This window comes from Pezoporus occidentalis, unplaced genomic scaffold, assembly GCF_034315485.1.
Source record: "Pezoporus occidentalis ecotype Australia unplaced genomic scaffold, CSIRO_AGI_Poc_V1 ctg176, whole genome shotgun sequence".
NCBI lineage: Eukaryota > Metazoa > Chordata > Aves > Psittaciformes > Psittacidae > Pezoporus > Pezoporus occidentalis.
In genome coordinates this window covers 279,924-299,078 of record NW_026913596.1, presented here as the reverse complement: position 1 = coordinate 299,078, position 19,155 = coordinate 279,924, and the positions used below count along the sequence as shown (strand labels likewise).

General features: G+C 46.7%; 1 protein-coding gene across 11 annotated transcripts in view; it reads left to right on the top strand.

Annotated features, from left to right (window-relative positions):
- CAMTA1 (calmodulin binding transcription activator 1) overlaps window positions 1–19,155 on the top strand; it is a 288,512-nt gene that overhangs the window by 123,787 nt on the left and 145,570 nt on the right. For all 11 annotated transcript variants that reach the window (XM_062614460.1, XM_062614466.1, XM_062614457.1 and 8 more), the window contains one exon: window positions 4,276–4,411. In XM_062614460.1, coding sequence (XP_062470444.1) covers window positions 4,276–4,411 — 136 coding nt within the window. The remainder of the gene's footprint in view (window positions 1–4,275; window positions 4,412–19,155) is intronic.

Sequence of the window (19,155 nt, the reverse complement as noted above, 5' to 3'; positions counted from 1 at the left end):
CCAGCTTCAGTCAGGAAGCATTTCGTCAGCAGGTTTTATTTTCTCTTTGTAGATATGTTTATGGTCTTGAGATAGAGATATTTGAGTTGAGAAGCAGATCTGATAAATGGAGGCACAGGAACAAGCCAGGATGGCCCAGGATGTGGTGTGGCTTTGCCAGTGTGAGGCCTGGCAGTGGGGCTGCCTGATTTTTCCCATTTGCCTCCTCTGGGAGGTTTTTAATTCTCAATATTTTGGGCTGCTCCAGATCATTATGGCACAGAGAAATGGTTTCCTGATATAAAACAACCCCGTCTGACTCAGAGTTTGGCTGCTGGTACCTTCACAAGGCTGCAGTTTCTAACTGATGTGCCTTAAGGTGTGTGTCAGGGAAGGACAGCATCCAAATGATGCTGTTGAGGGAGACACAGTGAGGAAGCTTCTAGAAACCGTTGCAGGGATGTGGGAGGATGGTCACCTCTTGTGTTGAAAGCATTGATGACACAGGTTTTTCTCTGTATTGTTTTTAATTGGCTCTAAATCTTAAAAGTAGAAGGATTGTTAATGGTTGAGTTAATCAGGATGAGTAACTGTGATGAGCAAAGATGTTGGATGAATCTTCTGTGGAGTTCACTTTTGGCAACAAAATGTGATGCTATTGAATGTGAATGGCAGCAGAGTAAATGTTTACTGAGAAGTCAAATCCTATTATTAGTTGTATTACTATTATTAATGCTGTTATCCCTGTTCCCTGTTTACTGGATGTGTCAAGAACAAGTATGGAGAGCAAAAACACGTAGCACATTCGTAGAAAGAAGTCTTAGCACGGGAAATGTGGTACTGGATGGAGCTGTTCAATGAAGATACCTCCTCCATAGCTGCTCCATCACTCTCCATCCCCACGGCCTGCGGAGGACACCCCAGGGGCCATTGTCTGCAGACAAAGCCGCCATGCTTTGAACCTGGTTGCGTTCTCTGCAGAGCCTTTGCCATTGGGAAGATGGTTTAGGGCAGCTTTTGGTCCTGCTAAGTCAGCAGAGCCCCAGATGTTGCTTAGTTTGACCTCTGTAGGCATGCACTGTTCAGACAGAAGTGTCTGGAGGATGCCTTTTTGCAGCCCTGGCATCTGATCAATCCTTCAATATAGCCCCAGAGGACTGGTTTTGGGGTAAGACTTTGTTAGCGGGTGCCCAGTGCTTTTATAGTGCTTTGGAGCCTTCAGATTTGATCCTGATCTTAAGGAAATGCTTTACTTGGCAGCCCACAGCAGTCCTGTGACACGGTACAAAAGCCAACTTCGCACTGGCACACGCTTGTTCCGTTCTGTTTGTTGGAGCCGCAGGTAATTACTCCCATCCTTAATGAATAGCATTACTTTCACTGATGAACACGAAGGCTACATGCTGGAAAGAGGAGGTAAGGATTAAGTTTTATGGCCTACCGCTGCTATAAAAAAGAGCATCTAGGTACCAATTAATGTCCCCTTGATGGGATTAGCCATTGCGCTAACTGCAACTCTGGATGAAATTGCTAAGTCTGTTATTTTAGACTTCAACTTCTTAAATATTGTAGACACAAAATAAATGAACTTTCATCTGAAATGCAAATGACATTTAATTCTAGAGACAAAAAAAAATCCGTTCTATTTATGTTTCCTTGTGATTTATGCCTCTTCCTACATTGATAAGGCAGCTTCTGAAGTCTTTATTTCATCTCTGCAGAGTTTAAAGATCAGGTAAATTTCAGATGTAATCTGGGTTTCCTTTGGTTGCCATGCCCATCATCTCAATGCTAAGTGAGGACAGGGGGGATTTTACTGGCAGTGGCCTCTCCCTGTGAGGTGACACATTGCTGTGTCCTCAGCAGAGGACCCGTGGTGAAGTCTGAACATCTCTGTTCAGTTCATGGGAAGCTTCTCCAGGCACGCTCAGCAGGGCAGCGATCGCTCTCCTCTCATAGGAACGAGCACAAAACCCAAGTGTGGTTAACCAGGACTCCTGCTGTAGCATCAGGATTAGCTGGGATGCAGGTGGGAGTGATGGCAGCGTGCTGGACCGTGGCGCCATCAGTCAGTCCTGCTGTGCTCCGGGTTGCAAACGGGGTGCTCTACAAGCTCTTACGTGGCTTTGGTTTCCACTCAGGGTGTCCTTGTGCTTGTCACTGGCTTGTTTTACTCCTGTTGGAGGAGTTAGAGCTCTCAGGATGAAGGCATTTTCAAGGACTTCGTCCTCTTTGTGTCCATAGGGAAACAAGGGCACTGATTTCTTACAGGGCTTTGTCAGCCTTTAAGGGTTTCCTCCAAGACTCCAGTTTTTCCCAGCCAGTTTTCTGCATCAGTAGGTTGTTCCTTTGGGGGAGTGGAAGTTAATTTCTCATTTTGGCCATGCATAGACTCAGAAGATGGGAGGTAGCCCCCTCTTGCTGTCTCCTGACCCTGTGATAACTTTGCAGCCAGACAAAACCAAGCTAACAGTCATGCAGGATAAAAACCACCATAATCCCGACCGTAAGCTTATGCTCCAGCATAAGCAGGAGCCATTTGTCAGGGAGCAGCTTCACACCTTATTTTGTGTTTTTATTGTAAGGAACTGAGCTACTTTAAATGCCCTCCTTGGCATGGAAATGAACAAGGTGATAAGATAAAAGGTGGATTTTAGAGCCATGGACCTTCTGAAGGCAGGGTTCTGGCTGGTCTTGTTCCATTGTCCTGGAAAAAAAAAAAGAGTTACTTTTGGCTTTGCACTATTTGCAATTCCCTTTTGGCAAGCCAGGCTCCCCAGGCAGTAAATCATAGCTTTCATTAAATGATACATCTGACATTTACCAAATCTTGCTGTGACAATTCAGAAGGAGCGAGTTGCGCTGAACTGCGTTATTAATACTGCAGTAACGAGATTAAGGGAAGAGCTCGGTCGTTCAGGCCAAAGGGACTTGATGAGCACAGTGGAGAGATGGATACAAAGCATCAGTTGACCAAAATATCCTGATCTTAACTTGGTTTGTGTTAGTTCCTGTGAGAGTGGCTGGGACGGGTCCGGAGCTGGAGGTGAGCATCCTCAGAGCCTGGGCAGCCCCAGGCAGGCAGCAGCTCCCACCAGTGTGCTTGTTCACTTTAAAAATAAGTCTGAAAATGGAATTTAGCATCCTCTACCCGGCTGTAGCAGGAACAATTTGGGCAAAAATAGCCCTTGTGCTGTTGTGGCTGTTTGTGAGAGCTGCGGTGGTAAATAACAGGGGAGAGGGAGGGAGGCATCTCAGCTCTCATCAATACTTAAGACAAAAGGCTTTCTGCTCTGCAATTACTCTTCCTGTCCTTTCCCATCCTTCCCCCAGGCCACATGCAAGGAACCTAAATAGAGATCAGGCAGCTTTTAAATGCCACAGGCTCATAAAAGAGGAAATTCAGCATTGTAAGGTTGCTGCCTCTTTGGGTCTGTAAGCAGTGCACCATCCTGCAAGCTCCACGCAGTGGGACCAGCAGTAACTGCACTGCTGGTGCCAAGAGCTGCCCTTGCCTGGGGCTCCGGCCTTCTCTCCTGAGCATCGTTTGTGGGGGGGACAAGTGATGTGTACGGCCAAGGGCAGGTCCCCACTGTCACACCCAGGCTCATGGGGATTTTGGGGGTGCCTTGTGAATGGGGCTCGCTCATGGGGCAGCAGCAGTGATTGTGCTTTGTTGTGGTTTGCCTTTTGGTGTTCCCAGCCTGAACTGGATAAATACAGTGAATTATTGTACATGAGCAAGGCAAAGTGCACATCTCTTCTCCTGCTGGGGGGTCACATCCTAGGTTTGCTCCATTCTCCTCTTCCCGGTTCCTTTCCTATAGTTTGCTGCCTTTTTTTGTTACAGCAACAACCCCTTTCTTGTCTCCTTGCAAGTAGATTTGAAATGCTATTGCCCTTCCTTTGTTATCCCAGGAATTGGCTGGAGGGAGAGAAATTGTCTATATAAAATGAACAACAGCCTTTTTGCCTTAACTTTCCTTCTGCTTTTCAGCATTTAGCTGAGCCCAGTCACAATAAATCCTATGAAAATGCTGGCTCTTTCTTGACAAGATTCCCTCTTTTCTTTAAACCTGGCACACTTCCTTCATTAGCTACAAGGTTCTCAAGTGAAATCTTGCAGATTGCAAAGCATCAGTTATTCCAGCAGCAAAAAGTGAATGTTTGTATCGCACCAAATACAGGCTATTGCTTCTCCCTAGAGACTTCCACTGGCCTGTAGAACTTTGCTTCATGAACTCGCTTAGGGTGTTTGTTCTCTTTAAGTAATCCAAACCTGTTTCTTGTTTTCAGACCGCAGAATGGTTCTATGATCCTGTACAATAGGAAGAAGGTGAAATACAGGAAAGATGGGTATTGCTGGAAAAAAAGGAAAGATGGGAAAACCACCAGAGAGGATCACATGAAGCTGAAAGTCCAAGGAGTGGAGGTAGGAAACCAGATGGGATGGTTTGGGTGGTGCCTGGGTTGGGCTGCCCAAAACACGACACGACGGGGCTATCCGCACGTTCAGTAATGTGCTGAATTCCAGCTTCCACACATGTCCCTTGTTACTGTTTTGATCAAAACCTGAATATGGCTTCACACTTGAGTGTGTTGCTGCTCTCTGGCTGTCATGAGGTTGTGCAGCTGCAGCATGGAAGACAGACACGGAGGTGTCTTCGCTCCGAGCATCTTCTGGCAGAACATGTGCTGGTTGTAGCAGGTACTTTGGGTGATCAGACATCATGGAGGGTGTTTGTGTGTTGCTAAGCTGCTTTTATTATATCTTACTTTTTATACTGTGTAAACTATGTATGGATTTTCACAGTTTTTGGTAGCAATTGCCATGGTTTTCCTTATGGTTGTGAAGTGTTGGCATTACACTGTGCAGAAGTCGAATGGATGTTGAATTCATACCAGAATCAGACTCTGGTTCAAGAATTGTTTGGAAGGAGGCTGTTGCTCTCCTCATGGTATTTATTCATTCAGAGGGATTCAGATGGGTGATGCACCTGACAGTGTTTCCGGAATGAGCCTTTTTGTTCTAAAATATCCTGTTTGACGCAGTTGTTCTTCCTTAAACTCCTTCTGTGTGAGGAAAGAGCTGTTTGAGTTCTCTGATCACTTCTGGGGTTAAAGGTCTGCACCGATGCGGATAAAAGCACATTTACTTAACTTCTTCAATATTTTATTCAATGAGAACTACATTTTCTGATAGAAGCCCAACTGCAGAGCTTTGCCTCGCTTAGTTACTAAGGCAGTAGGGCTGCATTCCTGCATTTGATACTGAATCCGGGGTCAGAATAATAACAGCGTTTTAAGATGTGTAATGGTGGCTGTGTCATCAAGACATACTCTGGTTCCAGCAAGCTAATAGTGAAGCCATGAGACTAGACACTCGTATAAGCTGTGTTGATAGCCACAGCACCACCATGGACAGGAGGCAGCCCACAGGTACCTGGTCATAGCACAGAACATGGCATAGAACAATGGTGTTCATTCCCAGGCAAAGCTTAACCCGGATCTTGAGGTGCATCCAACAGCCTTCAGGCTGGACTTAGGGCTAAGCTGAGCTTTCCAGCCTCACCCCTGGCTTGTCTTGGCAGATGGTTTGCATTGCATTAACCCTTATGGCGATGGGTACCGCGCCGGGGTTGGACGCCTGCATGGCATCACCGGGAATGGGAAGCATCCAAGTGCCTGCAATCCACCTCAGGCTCCAACTTCCTCCTGGGCAATTTGTCATTCTTACGTTCTGTCTGCTTTAATGAGGTTTTGGGGTTTAAAATGGTATTAAATGGATTGCATTATATTACACCAGAGAGGCATAACTTTGTTCCATAATTTTTACATCCAATAACAATGTTTTATTATGACAAGCACAAAAAAAAACCCAAACCCAGAAGAAGGCAGCAGAATAGGAATTGTGCGTTGTTTGTTTCGGGTATGCAGAGCGTGATTTCATTAAGTCCTGTGAACTTTAATGATGCAGAATACCAAAGCCTGCACTGCAGGACTGACCTGGAGGGGGTTGTTTGTGACCACTGGCTACTGTACATGATAAAATAAAGACTTTCTGGCCTCTTCTGTCAAAGCTGAAGCCATCAGCCCCTAGATCTAGTGCCTGCCCATGCGCGTGGCCATCACTTTGAGCTCAAATAGCCCTGCACTGAGCCCAGTAATTTCTATGTTATTGAAGTGTGTCTTGGGGAAGGTAACCAATCTGCAGTTGAATATATTGGGGCTGGAGAGCCTCTGCACGGTGCTCAGGGTTTCTTCCTCTGGCTGATCACATTTGCCACTTAAGAAAATAAGTGTCCAGGTACTTGCTCTGTGATGTACCGGTGTTTGGCCATTCATTCCTGCGTTTTCCTTCAGCTTAAGAGCCCTTTAGTCCCTGGTATTTTATCTCTGAGGAGGTACTTACACCCTCTCATCAAGTCCTCCCTCAGTCTTCCCTCTGAGAAGCCAAACAGAGCCTGCTCTGAGCCTCCCGGCTTTGGTGGATGTGGGATGCGGTCAGCTCTGGAGCTGACAGTCTTGCAGCATTAACCCAGCTCCTGAGCCAACAGTGAACAGCAAGAGCAGTTTTCACTGGAGGAACACAACTCCTATGTGGATCTGTGTGTTAAGTGCCACTAAGGGTTATCAAAATCCCGATGGATCATCTGCATGTTGAAAAGACATTTTTGGGTTTATTTTCCTTGGGTATTAGAGCATACAAAGGAACCGGTGATTCAAGTTGTCATACCTGAGGTGTGCAAAGGCAGCGGAAGAGAAACCTGCAGGGACAGGCAAGTAGAGATTTGGGTCTAAAATGTACCTCCTGCATAAATCTGGGTCTGAAGGCGTTGGGTCCATGCTCTTGTGCTGAGTGTGCCTGAAAGCGTGCCCTTGTTTCCCAAAGGCTGGAGGGAAAGCTGTGGAGCTCTTACTCAGGCAGAATTATGTATTTGTGACCTTCTACATGAGTTACTCGATCAGTACCGTGCTACTTCACAGATAGCCTCATGGGGTTATCTTTCTGATATCATCCTAATAGGAAGCGATGTTCTTTACTTGGACACACAGGCAACAGATCAGATTTAAAATAATAGAAAAAGGCTTTTTTTCAGAGCTGGAGTGATAGTGTAGTTAGCCACATTAGGGTTTAACAGGGCATGAAATAACTGTCTGCCTTGTGGCACTGCCAGGTCATCTCCGCGGCTCCTGCAGCCAGAAGATAAATAGGTATCATCGTGGCACTGATGGAAAAATACTTGCAGAGCTGAGAGCCAAGAGCATCGACAGCATCCAAACAGCTTTGGAAGCTGCAGTTCACAGGCGAGGAGGAGAAACACATTGCTGGCCCATGGAGCTACTGAGCAGCCAGTTCTGAAGAGGGATTTGTGCTTGCAGGTTCAATAATCAAATACTTCCTGAGCATCATCAGTGTGATATTCCTGCATCTTCCCAAGGTTTGGGTCAGGAGGAACACGCGTTTTGGAACAAAAAGTTTACACCAGATGCTTGGCGATATTGGTGTTTAGCAGTACTGTGTTGAAGAATTGAGTGAGCGTGGACAATGCAGCTAAGGCAAATTTAGGACATAAATAAGGAATAAACTAATTTGAGTAGGAGTACGGTCATTTAAGCGAGGATTAAGAGGAATAAACTAATTAACAAAGCGGACGTTAAATGATAACTGCCTAAAATCCTCAAGCTGTTGTCTTGGTTAGCATCACTGTGCATGAGGGGTTTGGATATTACTTGGTTAATCTGATGCACAATCCTGTTCAAAAATGCTGGATAAACCAGGAAGGAGAAGTTAATTTGGCCTGTCCCTTAATATACCTCTGTGCAATTCTTCGTGGAATGCATTCAGAATCTCCAGTCCGTGATCCTTTTAAAAATCCCAATTAATTAGGATCCCTGGTGATGTGTTCCTCATCAAGTCACATAATTAAAAATTTTAACTAATAAATAATAGTGACGGGGATGTTGGAATGGCTTTAACATCATTTGGGCTGATGCTGCCATGGCTGCAGCCGGTTGGCTCAGCTGATCTTGTGGGTGAACCTTTCCAGGTGCCTCTGAATGGGTTCATAGTTGATGGCAGCTAAAAGTGAAGTGAGGTCTTACTTCTATAGTGAATTTCCCTCTTGTCCTCTGTGGTTGGGAAGGTCAGGGCTGATTCTGTTGCTCTTTATCCTAAATTGAGGATCTTGTCTCCGCAACCCCAGTGCTGAAGAGCAGTTGGGGACAAGGGTTCTCCCAAACCTGGGCCCTCTCTCAACTTGAGCACCACTACCTGTGACGTGACTTAGCTGAAGGACTGCCAGGAGCCTGGTGCTCCAGATAAATCCGTCAGCTTTAGCAGCAGCAGCGCAGGGATGCTCCTGTTCCAGCACTGGGTATGAATGGGACTGGCTCTGCCAGTGGAGCAGTGACCGGCCCCAGCGGCCCCAGCTCATCCATCAGCCCTGACTTAGTCTGACACCACTAATTTCAGATGGGAGAGATCAGGGGACAAGAGGAATGAGGCAGGGCTCTCATATTTGACGTGGCTTGTTCTCCCATATACAGATGTGTGTTACCTCAATGCAATATGACCATCTTTATGAATTCCTTAGGAAAAAAAAAAAAGGAAAACTTGATTTAAGTCTTATTACGAGAGAAACTTCCCTGTGGAGATGGAGATGCAGACTATCAATTTTGTATGCAGGACTTGTATTTAATTAATATCCTAACAGTCCCTTAACACTATCACAGATTAGTCCACAAGGACAGGAAGGAAAATTTTAGATTATTCAATTACAGAGTAAACCCTGGGACATCCCCATCAGAGCTGGCAGGAGGGTTCTGCAGCGTTGGGGTCTGCAGACCCCATGGACCAGCCTCGGCTGCATGGCTGTAACAGTGAATTCACCCTTAGAACACATGAGGTGGGGAGGCGCACGAGGAGCAGGGACTTTTCCTTTTAGTAGATGACCAAATGGGCTTTTCTGTGTTGTGAAAAATAACCCATCATGGAATATTGAGCTGCAAAATGTTTCTGTATCTCTCAATTCCCTGCTATTGTCGTGAGGTTTACTTGTAAGTTATTAGTGGAAGGTGACAGCAGCTTCTAAGGTGGCACGCTCCAGCAGCACTGATCTGGAGAACTGTTCCTGGGATGCTCTGATCCAATTCCCTCTAATTTACACAGGCTTTGCTCGCCCTCAGAGGTGAGCTGTGTAGTTTGCAAACTAATTAGGACTGCAGCGTTCACTCGGGCTGCTGCTTAATACATTCCAGAGAAATGGCTTTGGAGGAGAAATGAGAGTTTAATGTGGAAGGCTTCCTGCAAATATGACACACACGTGTGCATACATAAACGCAGCCCTGAAAGTGAAGGAGAAAAACTGCTCGAGGAGTGACAGGTTTTAGACAAATCTATTCTTTCTCATCATTGGTTAACAGTATTTTCCTTGCATCTCTCCTGCTATTTGACTCTTTGCCATTTCTAAGCAGCCTCTCCCTTAATCTCCCATAACTCATTAGAGGGCACAGAGTCCAGCAGCATCTCCCCACCTTGCCCATGGCATGTCCCTCTCTACAGTGGGCTCATACAGAAGTGTGGAGGGTGCTGGCTCCTCATCAGCTGTGGCTGGATTTTATCCTGTTACCTATTTTAGGTGGTGTTTGCAGCACGCAGAGCATAGGGTTGTGACTGCATCTCAGTGATTCATATGTCTCAGGTAGTCCTCGGGAAATCAGAGGGATGGTTTACCGTTCCTGAAGGGGAATATGGATTATCATTAAATCTGGAATGGGTCTCCCGAGAGTCTCCTCTTGAAGGGAACATACATATCAATAATTCCTTTTCTATATCAGGATCCTAATGTATTCACTTGCAGTAACATAAATTCACAGCAAATGGTCGTGGGCTTTGGCATCTTTTCCTAACGTCCCACACATATTGAGGAAGTTTTATTCTTAGCAGACCTGTAACGTACCTAATCCTTTAATTGTTGTGGCTTCCTTTACAGTGTGCAACTTCAGCAGTAAAAGCTGTCTTTGTATCTGGGTGTCTCAGAATGAAGATTCAGCCGGGATCAGGGCCACTGCAATAAGATGCCAAATGGCTGCACCCTGTTGTAGCACATGATATTGCTTTATCTGGTAACAGGCTGGTGAAAATAGCAGAAAGGCTGAGAAATGGGAGCTAAACGATGGATAGTGAGGATGTGATGTAGCATCAGGTGAGGAGCCTTCAAAGCCAGCCACAAATGGCATGAGTGGGGGCTTCATTTGAGTGTACACTGGGGTCAGGACCCCTTTATGGGTGATGGGCAGGCGGCCCATGGGCAAGCTCTGCACAAGTGAAGGGCACCATCCCGTCAGCACAAGGCAGCATGTTTGCAGTAGTGGTTCAGGTAATGGCTTTGTAATTGGCTGCATCACCTATTTTTTTTTTCCCCGTTTAATAAATAGCGTGAATAAAGCTGAGCCACATGTGGTAGGATTGTAATTCAAATCCCATTCAGTAAAGGCTGAGCATTTCTCATTTAGCATGTAAAGGCGGCTTCGACGTAAATTATTCCAAAAGGATCTCTGTGGACTAACGACATTAGCGTCTGGATGGATTGAAATTGTTGGAGTAATCGATGCTGCAACTGCACCACGGATAGGGGGGAAGAGAGGAGGAACTGGTGCCCTGCTCTAGTGGAAGGTGTCCCAGCCCATGGCAGGGAGTTGGAGCTGGATGAGCTTTAAGGTCCCTGCCAACCCAAACCAACCTGGGCTTCTGTGATGATGGGACTTGGCACACTTGGATGAGGAGGAATCAGGAGGCTGAAGGGGTCTAAAGAAATAGGGTGAAAAGCATCAGCCCCTGCATTAGGCTCCATGCCTTGGGATGAAGGTTATTCCAGTTTCTCCATCTTCTTGATTTGTCTTCCAAGTAATGGTAGACATCATGCTTCTGTCTGTACCACCTCCCAGCCCAACCCAACCCAGATGTAACATATATAGACTTGTTTTATTTAGTAAGGATGGGTAAATAATCTACATTAGAACAAGTGTGCAGACACGGAAGCAGCTCACAGACATGCTTGTCCCCCCTCTGAAACACGAGGTTTGTGTCACTGCAAAGGCTGCTCGGCACGAATACGCATTGACATTTATATTGACTATTTCAGTTTAGAGAAATCCAAATGAAATGTATTTTCTGCCAGCTCTGTGGGAAAATCCATTTACAAAAGCAAAATCCAGTCGGAGATCTACAGATTGGTGGCCAGAAATGGAATATTTTGAGCATAAAATGGATGGAGATTGGATTGCTGGAGCTGGGGTCTTGGTTGAACATGCTGGAGTGGAGGTGGGAGTGGAGGTTTATCCCCCAAACTCGATCCCAGTGTTTGCAATTTAGATGAGAGAGTTTCCAGCAAAGCAGAATAAGCATGGATACTTTTTGGACAGAGGCAGTGGGCTGCATCTGCTCTTCTGACTATGTTCTTGCCCTTGTGCACACGCAGAGAAGGGCTGCCTCCAAGACTGAAGCCTTTAAGCACAGGTTGCTCATCATAGGGCTCCTGGGGCGTTTCCAGTGGGATGCAGCACGGTGAGGTAAAACCGTTGCCTTTCCTCACAAGATGAAGAGGTTTCCTCTTCCTGTGGGGATCGCTGCAATTGCACGGAGGATCCAGATGCTGAAGCAGCATGTGCCTTGTAATCTTGTAATTGCATTGTGGGCTGTGACGGAGATAAGGGCTTCCACTGGAAGCGAGGAGCCTCCGTGCCTGCGTCCTGCGCCCAGGTTTTAATGTGTTTGTATTTCTTTCTTTCTTTCCCGGGGTGTTGGAAGGGAAAGCAGATCTCGTTTGCTGGATTGCTGCTACGTTTGTGTGCAGCAGAGATGCAGTAAACACGTTAATTCCCTGACTTCCTGTTGGAAGGGTGGGTATTGCTCACCGAGGTGTACGGGGAAGGCTGTGGGAGCAGTCGTGACAAGGGTTTGAAGGCAGTGGAGTTCCTAATCGAAACCTGGTGTTGTCCCCAAAGGCAGCGCAGACACAAGAGCTGGGAAAACAGGATTTCAGGCTCCGTCGTGCACATGTGTGCATTTTAATGGCCACTTTGTAGGATATTATTTACTCTTTTTATAGGCAAGAGATGGGAATTAATCAACCCCAGTGTTTGTACAGCTCTTTGGAAATAAAAAGCATTAATGGCAGTGCCACCCTCTTGTCAGGAGTGGAAGGGAAGCACAATAGGATGGAGCTGATGGGCACGAGATTGTGCTGTTCTCCTGCCACTGGATATACTGGGTTTGGAAGCGTGGTGCAGCTTGAACAAACCAGTGCTCTGTTGGAATGAAGTAACTGATGTTAGTGGCTTGGGTGAACTCGGTCTTTGGCATTTTCCAGGGTGCACGCAGCACCCTGCGCAGTAACCTCATAGCCAAAGCTGAGATAAGTCAGTTTTCCAGACCTCAGGAATGAGTCTGAAACAGGCGCTGTTCTCTGAACCGTGCCCTGCCTGCTGTAGGTCAAATGACCAGTGTGAGGAGTGAGGGCTGTCTTGTATCAGTGCTGCAAGAAAGCACAAGTGACCCTGCTGGCAATTAAAATAGCGGAGCAAGTGTAAATCGCTGTGTTTCAGAGGGGAAAAGCCCATCCCTGTATTCTCTGCTTGTCTCTGAGATGTCACGGCTGTTGGGTTATGTTTGGCAGTTGCCTGCCTCATCTTCACAGAATCTCTTTTCATTATAATTGTATGCTAATGTATTCCTCCATTCGGTGTTCCCATATTCCTGCTGCCATCGCGTGGCTGCTGGGGTTTAACAGCACTGGAGCGTGCGGTGCTGTCGGATGCTGGGCCATGGCGATGCTCTCAGCCATCCCTTCCCATCGGAGCATCCCTCCGTCCTTGGGGTGGCTGCTCCCCTCTGCTTTTCCAGCCCTGCTGCTGAGCTCTCTTGGGTGCAGCAGTTCCAGATGCGGCTCCTCAGCACCAGGGAAGACTCGATGTTCATCTGGAAATGCAAAGCTTTGCAAACCTGCACTTGGTTTAGTGTTTTAGTGAGCTCTTACAGTAAGGTCCAGTAACCCAGAACGTGTGTAATGGGGCTGGGTTTCACCAGGTTACACATTCAGACCTCCAAGTTAATAAATCATGATTTGGATCTCCAAATGGCAAGTCTGAGTGCTGACACTGGCACATCCCAGTGAGTCGTGGCTGCCCTGGCAGCACTGCATTGCACAGTGCTTTTGGTAGAAGCTTGGTGAGAAGGGATGTGGTGGATAAAAACCAGTTTTGAGCATTGGCAGTGGTTGTGTTAACTTGAAATAGCTGAGGAGCATAGTCTGAAAATGGTCCATTTCTTTTCCCTTATACTTTCATATTAAGAGGCATGTTTAGACCTCAGTGTCTTTCTAATCTCCCCTTGTTGGGATAATGAAAAACTCAAAAGCAGGATCAATTTTTGTGTGTTAAATCAGGAACTTCCCTGTGAACCTGCTCAGGTTCCTGCCCCTGGCTCCAAGCCTTGTGGTCCCAACCACAGTCCTGCCCCATCTCCATCCTTAGGGAGAAAATGCCCAAACCCCAGAGGCCCTTCAGTGCCCAGCTCATTGCACCGTGAGCTGGCACCTCCTGAGCTACAGCAGTTGTATAAAGTGTATGAAAGGGGTTTGATTACAAATCCAAACCCTGAAGGTTTATTAATGGCTGGAGGGCACTGGAATTCAATATCTATGTGTTGTCTTGTCAATTCACAGCATTTATAAATCCAGCTGCGGTTGAGATGATTCTATATATAGCAACTTTATTTGAATAGTCTGCATAGCTTTCCAAGTAAATATTAATTCCATTATGCTATAAACTGTTATTTATCATGGCACAAAGCCATAAACTTACTTTACTTAGAATATAGACAGTAAATCGCATATCCTGGATGAGATACAGCACACGTTGAATTCCAACAGCAGTTCCCAACATATTTGACACGTGTCAGTGTTAAACACGCTTGAACATGAGTTGCAGCTGAAGGTCCTGTGAAACACCCTCCATAGCTGTGACCCGCAGGGCAGTAAAGCATCACGATGCCAGGGCCAGTGAGCAGAGTGCCACGGAGCAGCAACTCAGATGCTGCTCTGTGCATGTTGTATGTTTGACTTCCCCAATTACCTAAATTACTCATTAAAAGCGCCTCATAATTGCCTGACTCCAAGGCATTGCCAGAAGTCAGGGCTTTAATTATGCTGTTATTCGGTTTAATCTGTAGTGTGTTCAGTCTGGTTTCAAAAGAAAGGTTGTTTCTTTTGAACGCCAGTTGTTGTTCAGGTGTGCCTGCCAGAGGTATGGGATGTGGTGGAAGCCGACAGGACTTCACCTTCATCATAAAGCACACGTGGGGTTAAAGCGGCTGCATCGGCAGGGCCGGTTTGATGCGTGGATCGATTGTTTCTCATGCATCAGCAGCGGTGCAGAGCAGAGCTTCCAGCTCTGCAAGCTCCTGGGCAGAGGACGTATCAATAGAGCCGCTGCTGTGGCAGTCGGGGGATGTTGCACAGTATTACAGATTTCAGTCGGGCTTATGAGCGCTGTCACTGATTGCAGCCCTCGGTGCGGACTGACCTTCAGCAGAGATTAGATCTTCCATTTTATAGCAGAAAACAATATCAGGGAAACATTAATGTTCATCAGCAGTTGGATGTGCTTGTGCTAGCAGAACAGTGAAGGCTATCTGCCAAAAATTATTGACTTGCTGTTGACTTTTACCCACAAAAATAACTCTTTCTATGTATCTCTCTATATATATAGCCTATGCGAGCTGTGCGGTGAGCAGTGTTGGAGGAAAACCCCAACAGAGTGTTAAATAAAGTAATTAGGGTTTAATAATTATAGGGTTCGTTTCTTTTCCTTTAACAACTAATAAATATCAGCCAGTTGTTGCCCTAAGCAGAAGGCGATCATAAAGTTCATGATATCATTTTCATAAATGCGTATTTGTGTGAAAACTGGGGAGAGAAAAAGGCTCGTATCATAAATATCCATAAGATCAACTGGATTGCCTTCAATACCAGACAGATTGAATCTGTGAGGTTGTCATTGGAGGACTGTTCGGGTATCAAAGGATCTGCTCAGTGTGCAACCACCCAGAATTTGAATTGTAAAAACACCTTTGAAATTGCTCAGCTCTTGATTAAACCAACAAAACCTGAAGTGGATTGGGGATAATTCATGATTTTAATGTTAGATTATCAAAATCAAAGCCAAATGCATAATGATTGTTCAAAGTCCGTTTTAGGAGGAATTGCCCCAAGCAGGAGATTGTTGTGATAGCTGTAACGTTTGTTGATATCCTGTATCCAGGAGGGTACACAAATTAAAATACAGATTGCAAGGTCAAGAGGAACGACTGTGATCATCTGATCTGCGCAGCACATGTTGGAAAATTCCACCTCCTGATGCCTGAATTCAGTCCTGATGTCTCTTTGAGCCTTAATCTTTCACATAGACATTGGTCATGATTTAAAGATAGGAGTAGATGGAGAATCTGCTGCATGCTGAGGAATGATGCTTCGAGGGGCTGTTGCTTGTACTATTCAAATGCTTCCGTTATCGCTAGGCTGGCTCCATCCCATCTCAGTAACCCAGCTGCTGGCAAGGATACCAAGCTGGAGACAGTGTACCAGATAAAGCTTGATAACAGGAGGTTGTGGAAATATCCTAATGGGAAATCTGGAAGGGATGACAAATGTGTGCTTGGGGTAGAATCAGTGGGGCTGAAGAAGCCGAGGGTCAGGCTGGTGGCTCTGCATGGGAAGAGGCAAAACGATTATGAAGCTGTCAGTATACTCAGATAGAAGGGGCTGGGGCAGGGCATACATCCCATCCTATCCCATCACTGAGCCATTTCCCAGCCCAGATGACCAGGAGCCACTCGATGGCTGCGCTTCCACAGAGTTTGTTGGTACAAACAAGCTGAGATGCCCTGAACACTGGGACAACACAAGAGGGAAAACTGCGGTGTCAAAGGCCGCTGACATTGGCTTTGGCAGGAACGCGCATCCTGCTCGGTGCAGCCAGGGACCTCGGTGCCGGCCAGGAGATGAGTGGAGGCCGTGCCCTCAGCCGTGCTCTGGGCGAGAGGCACAAAAGTGACCCGGGAGGAGCGGCTGACACAGAACCTGAATGTTAATTGTGTTCTGAAATGCTCCTGGTGCCGGGCGGGTCGGTTCTCTCCCTGCTGTGCCACGTTACTACTTATGTATTATTTCTGATCTGAGCCCGCCTGTCCCTTCGCGTGCGTGAGTCGATTTAAAACATCATTTCTGTTGCTCTTTCCTGCAGACCACTGACATTCCCCTGTTCCTTCCACCAGCACGGCCTTCCCACCTTGTCCTTCCAGCAGCTCCCCTTGAACCACTGATGCCTGGTCCTTGCCTGCCATCCTGATTCTGCCACTTTTTCTTTGGTGATACCTCGCCTCTTCTTGCTTCTCTTTCAGGGCCCTCTTCACCTTTACTGTTTGTAGAGTTTTCCCCTGCTAATGTGGTCTTGTCCTGATTTCCTGCTTGGTTGTATAATTCCCTTTACCCCTTGCGATTCCATCCCCTTGTCCATCATCTCTTGCCTCTCAAACCCTGTCCATCTGAGGCTGGATCCAATATCTTTTCTTCCTCTGCCCTTGTTTGCCTTTCCTGTACTACACTGCCTGTTCTGTGGGGCACGCAATGTGCCTTCATCCTTTTCAGGGTACTGCGTGCATCTGCAGGGCTGTATAAATGATTAACCACGCTGATGATGAAATGTAGGGCATGGTGTGTTTTTGGATAGGAACTACATTGCCAGCGAGGATGCATTTTGCTTTGAGAGATGTAAATGCGTTTCACCAAGCAAAAGAAGTGCCTAGGACCTTCACAAAAGTCCTATTTTTATTGCACAAGGCTCAGGGTAACAAGCAAGGCCTTGAAATAGCTCATCTGTATGGGTGAGGGGGTTTTATTATTGCACATAAACAGAAGTAGCTCTGGCTCTGGATTTTGTGATTTTCCTTCCCAAAACCCTGGAGGAATGTGTTCAAAAAGCACACTCTCAGGAGGGTACAGACCTCTTCCCATCCTCACTTCCTTGGGGTCACCATTTGAACTGTTAATCACATAACCATCGTGTTTGTGATGGAGGAATTCCAGTAGCAGTTTGCTCTTTCACTAAACACAGCAAGCCTCAAGGTGTGCAAGTTTTCCATGCTGGGTGAGAGCGAGCAGGGCAGGGCTTGGCCGGGATGCAGCCACTGAGCTCAGCTGTTGGCAATTCCCTGTGTAGCCTGGAATATACAGGGAGCATCCCTCTGACAGCCTGGTGGGGAGCTGCAGGTTGAGGGGTAAACCAAACATGGGACAGTGAAAGGAGTCAGCGCTTCCCCTGCCAGTGTGGTGCCTCCATCAGGATCTGCCCCATGGATCATACCTGGAAGATGTGGGAGATGAGAGCGGGCTGCCTGGCTGCTTCCTTGCGCCTTCCCCATGTATTCAGTCAGCAGTTACAGCCTGTCAGTTAGGCTAAGCAGGGAACAACGTGTTTCTGTCATTTCAGCAGCTTCACTTGCAATGGGCTCCCGTGGGTCGGGCTGGAAGCGTGGTTTGGTTTCCTTCCCATAGCTTCTGTCTGCTGGTTGGAGATGAGGGGGTCGGGTGCAGTGGGCAGAAATAGCACACCCCGAGGGTAGGCAGGAGCCACCCCCTGCTCTGGGAGCTGGGGAAGTTCCTGGGCAATGCCTAAAGGAAGTTCCAAGTGTCGCTCGCTGCCCTCGGGTGGGCTGAGGGAGAGAATCGAAGGGGAGAAGTGAGAAAACCCGTGGGTTTTTGGAATATCAAGCTAAAGCTGTGCACAAGCAAAGCAAAACAAGGAGTTCCTTCAATTCCCATGGGCAGGCAGGTGCTCAGGCACCCCAGGACATCGCAGGTAACGGCGACTTACGCCATCAAGACAAACGCCATCACTCGGAACATCCCACCCTTCCTCCTTCTTTCCCCAGCTTTACATGCTGAGCATGATGTCCCATGGTATGGAATATCCTTTGGGTCAGTTGGGATCAGCTGAGCCTGGCATCATTAAACTGTGCTGTGAAACACGGAGGAGTGCAAGTGAGGAGTCAGACCTCCCCCTCCTCCATACTCTGGTGCCCTGATAAAGTGTTTTCTAGCCGGGATCTTGGAGGAACATCCTTGTTTTATGAATGACTTGAGGGAAAGGAGCAATCCCCACCAGGAAGGCATCGGGGAGGATGGATTTTATTATATTTTGCCGGTAAACAAAACCTGGAACATTTAATCCTTGCGCAGGTCCTGTGGGATCCCTGTGACTAATGTGAAATGACAGTTGTCACAATATCCTGTATAAATACCCGCCTATTTGCAGGTGTCTGTTCTATTTTTAATGTGGTCCCACCTTTCTTGCTGTGAGGGAGAAAGGGATGATCGATGGACTCAGCACCTATGTCTATCATTTATATTCTTTTGTCGTTTATAGGATTTCATGGATTTTGATGCCCTCGCTTGCTTGCCGCAGCAATTGTTATTACACAGTTTAGTGCGGATCGAGGGGGTGATGCTGAGCTGCTCCCATGGGTTATCGGGGGCTAGCACACAGGTCAGGCCAAGGATGACACATTGAGTTTAACGGGAGTGAAGCACGAAGTGGGGAAACACAGATATCTAACAGTGTGAGGATTTACATGCATGTGGTATGAGGACCGTGTTTGGATCAACCTACAGGCTGTTTCTTTAGCTATAGTTTTACATGTTTGATCCGATATTAAGCAAACTTTCGTGCGTGGCTGGTACTTTTCCTCGTGGATAACATGAGCCCTTAATGTTTTAATTTACATATATGCATATCTGTTTATACCCATATAGATATATTTACGTTGCTATAATTTACTTGCACACGTCCAGTGAATTATTTATGAGGGACATTTTGGATTTGAATTCATCAGCATCTTGCTGAACGCAGGCTGTAAATGTATTTCTGACCTCAAAAGTAGGGAAGTTCACCATTATATTGGACTTGGAACACTTTCTCCTATCTCTAGCAAGGGCTTCATTGGAGCCAGCACCCATTGAGCCTCCATCCACTCACTGCTGGGATCCCTGATGTCAGGAACCCAAGTGGGAAGAGCCCATCGCCAGCGCTCATGGCTCTAACGCCTGTTTAACCTCA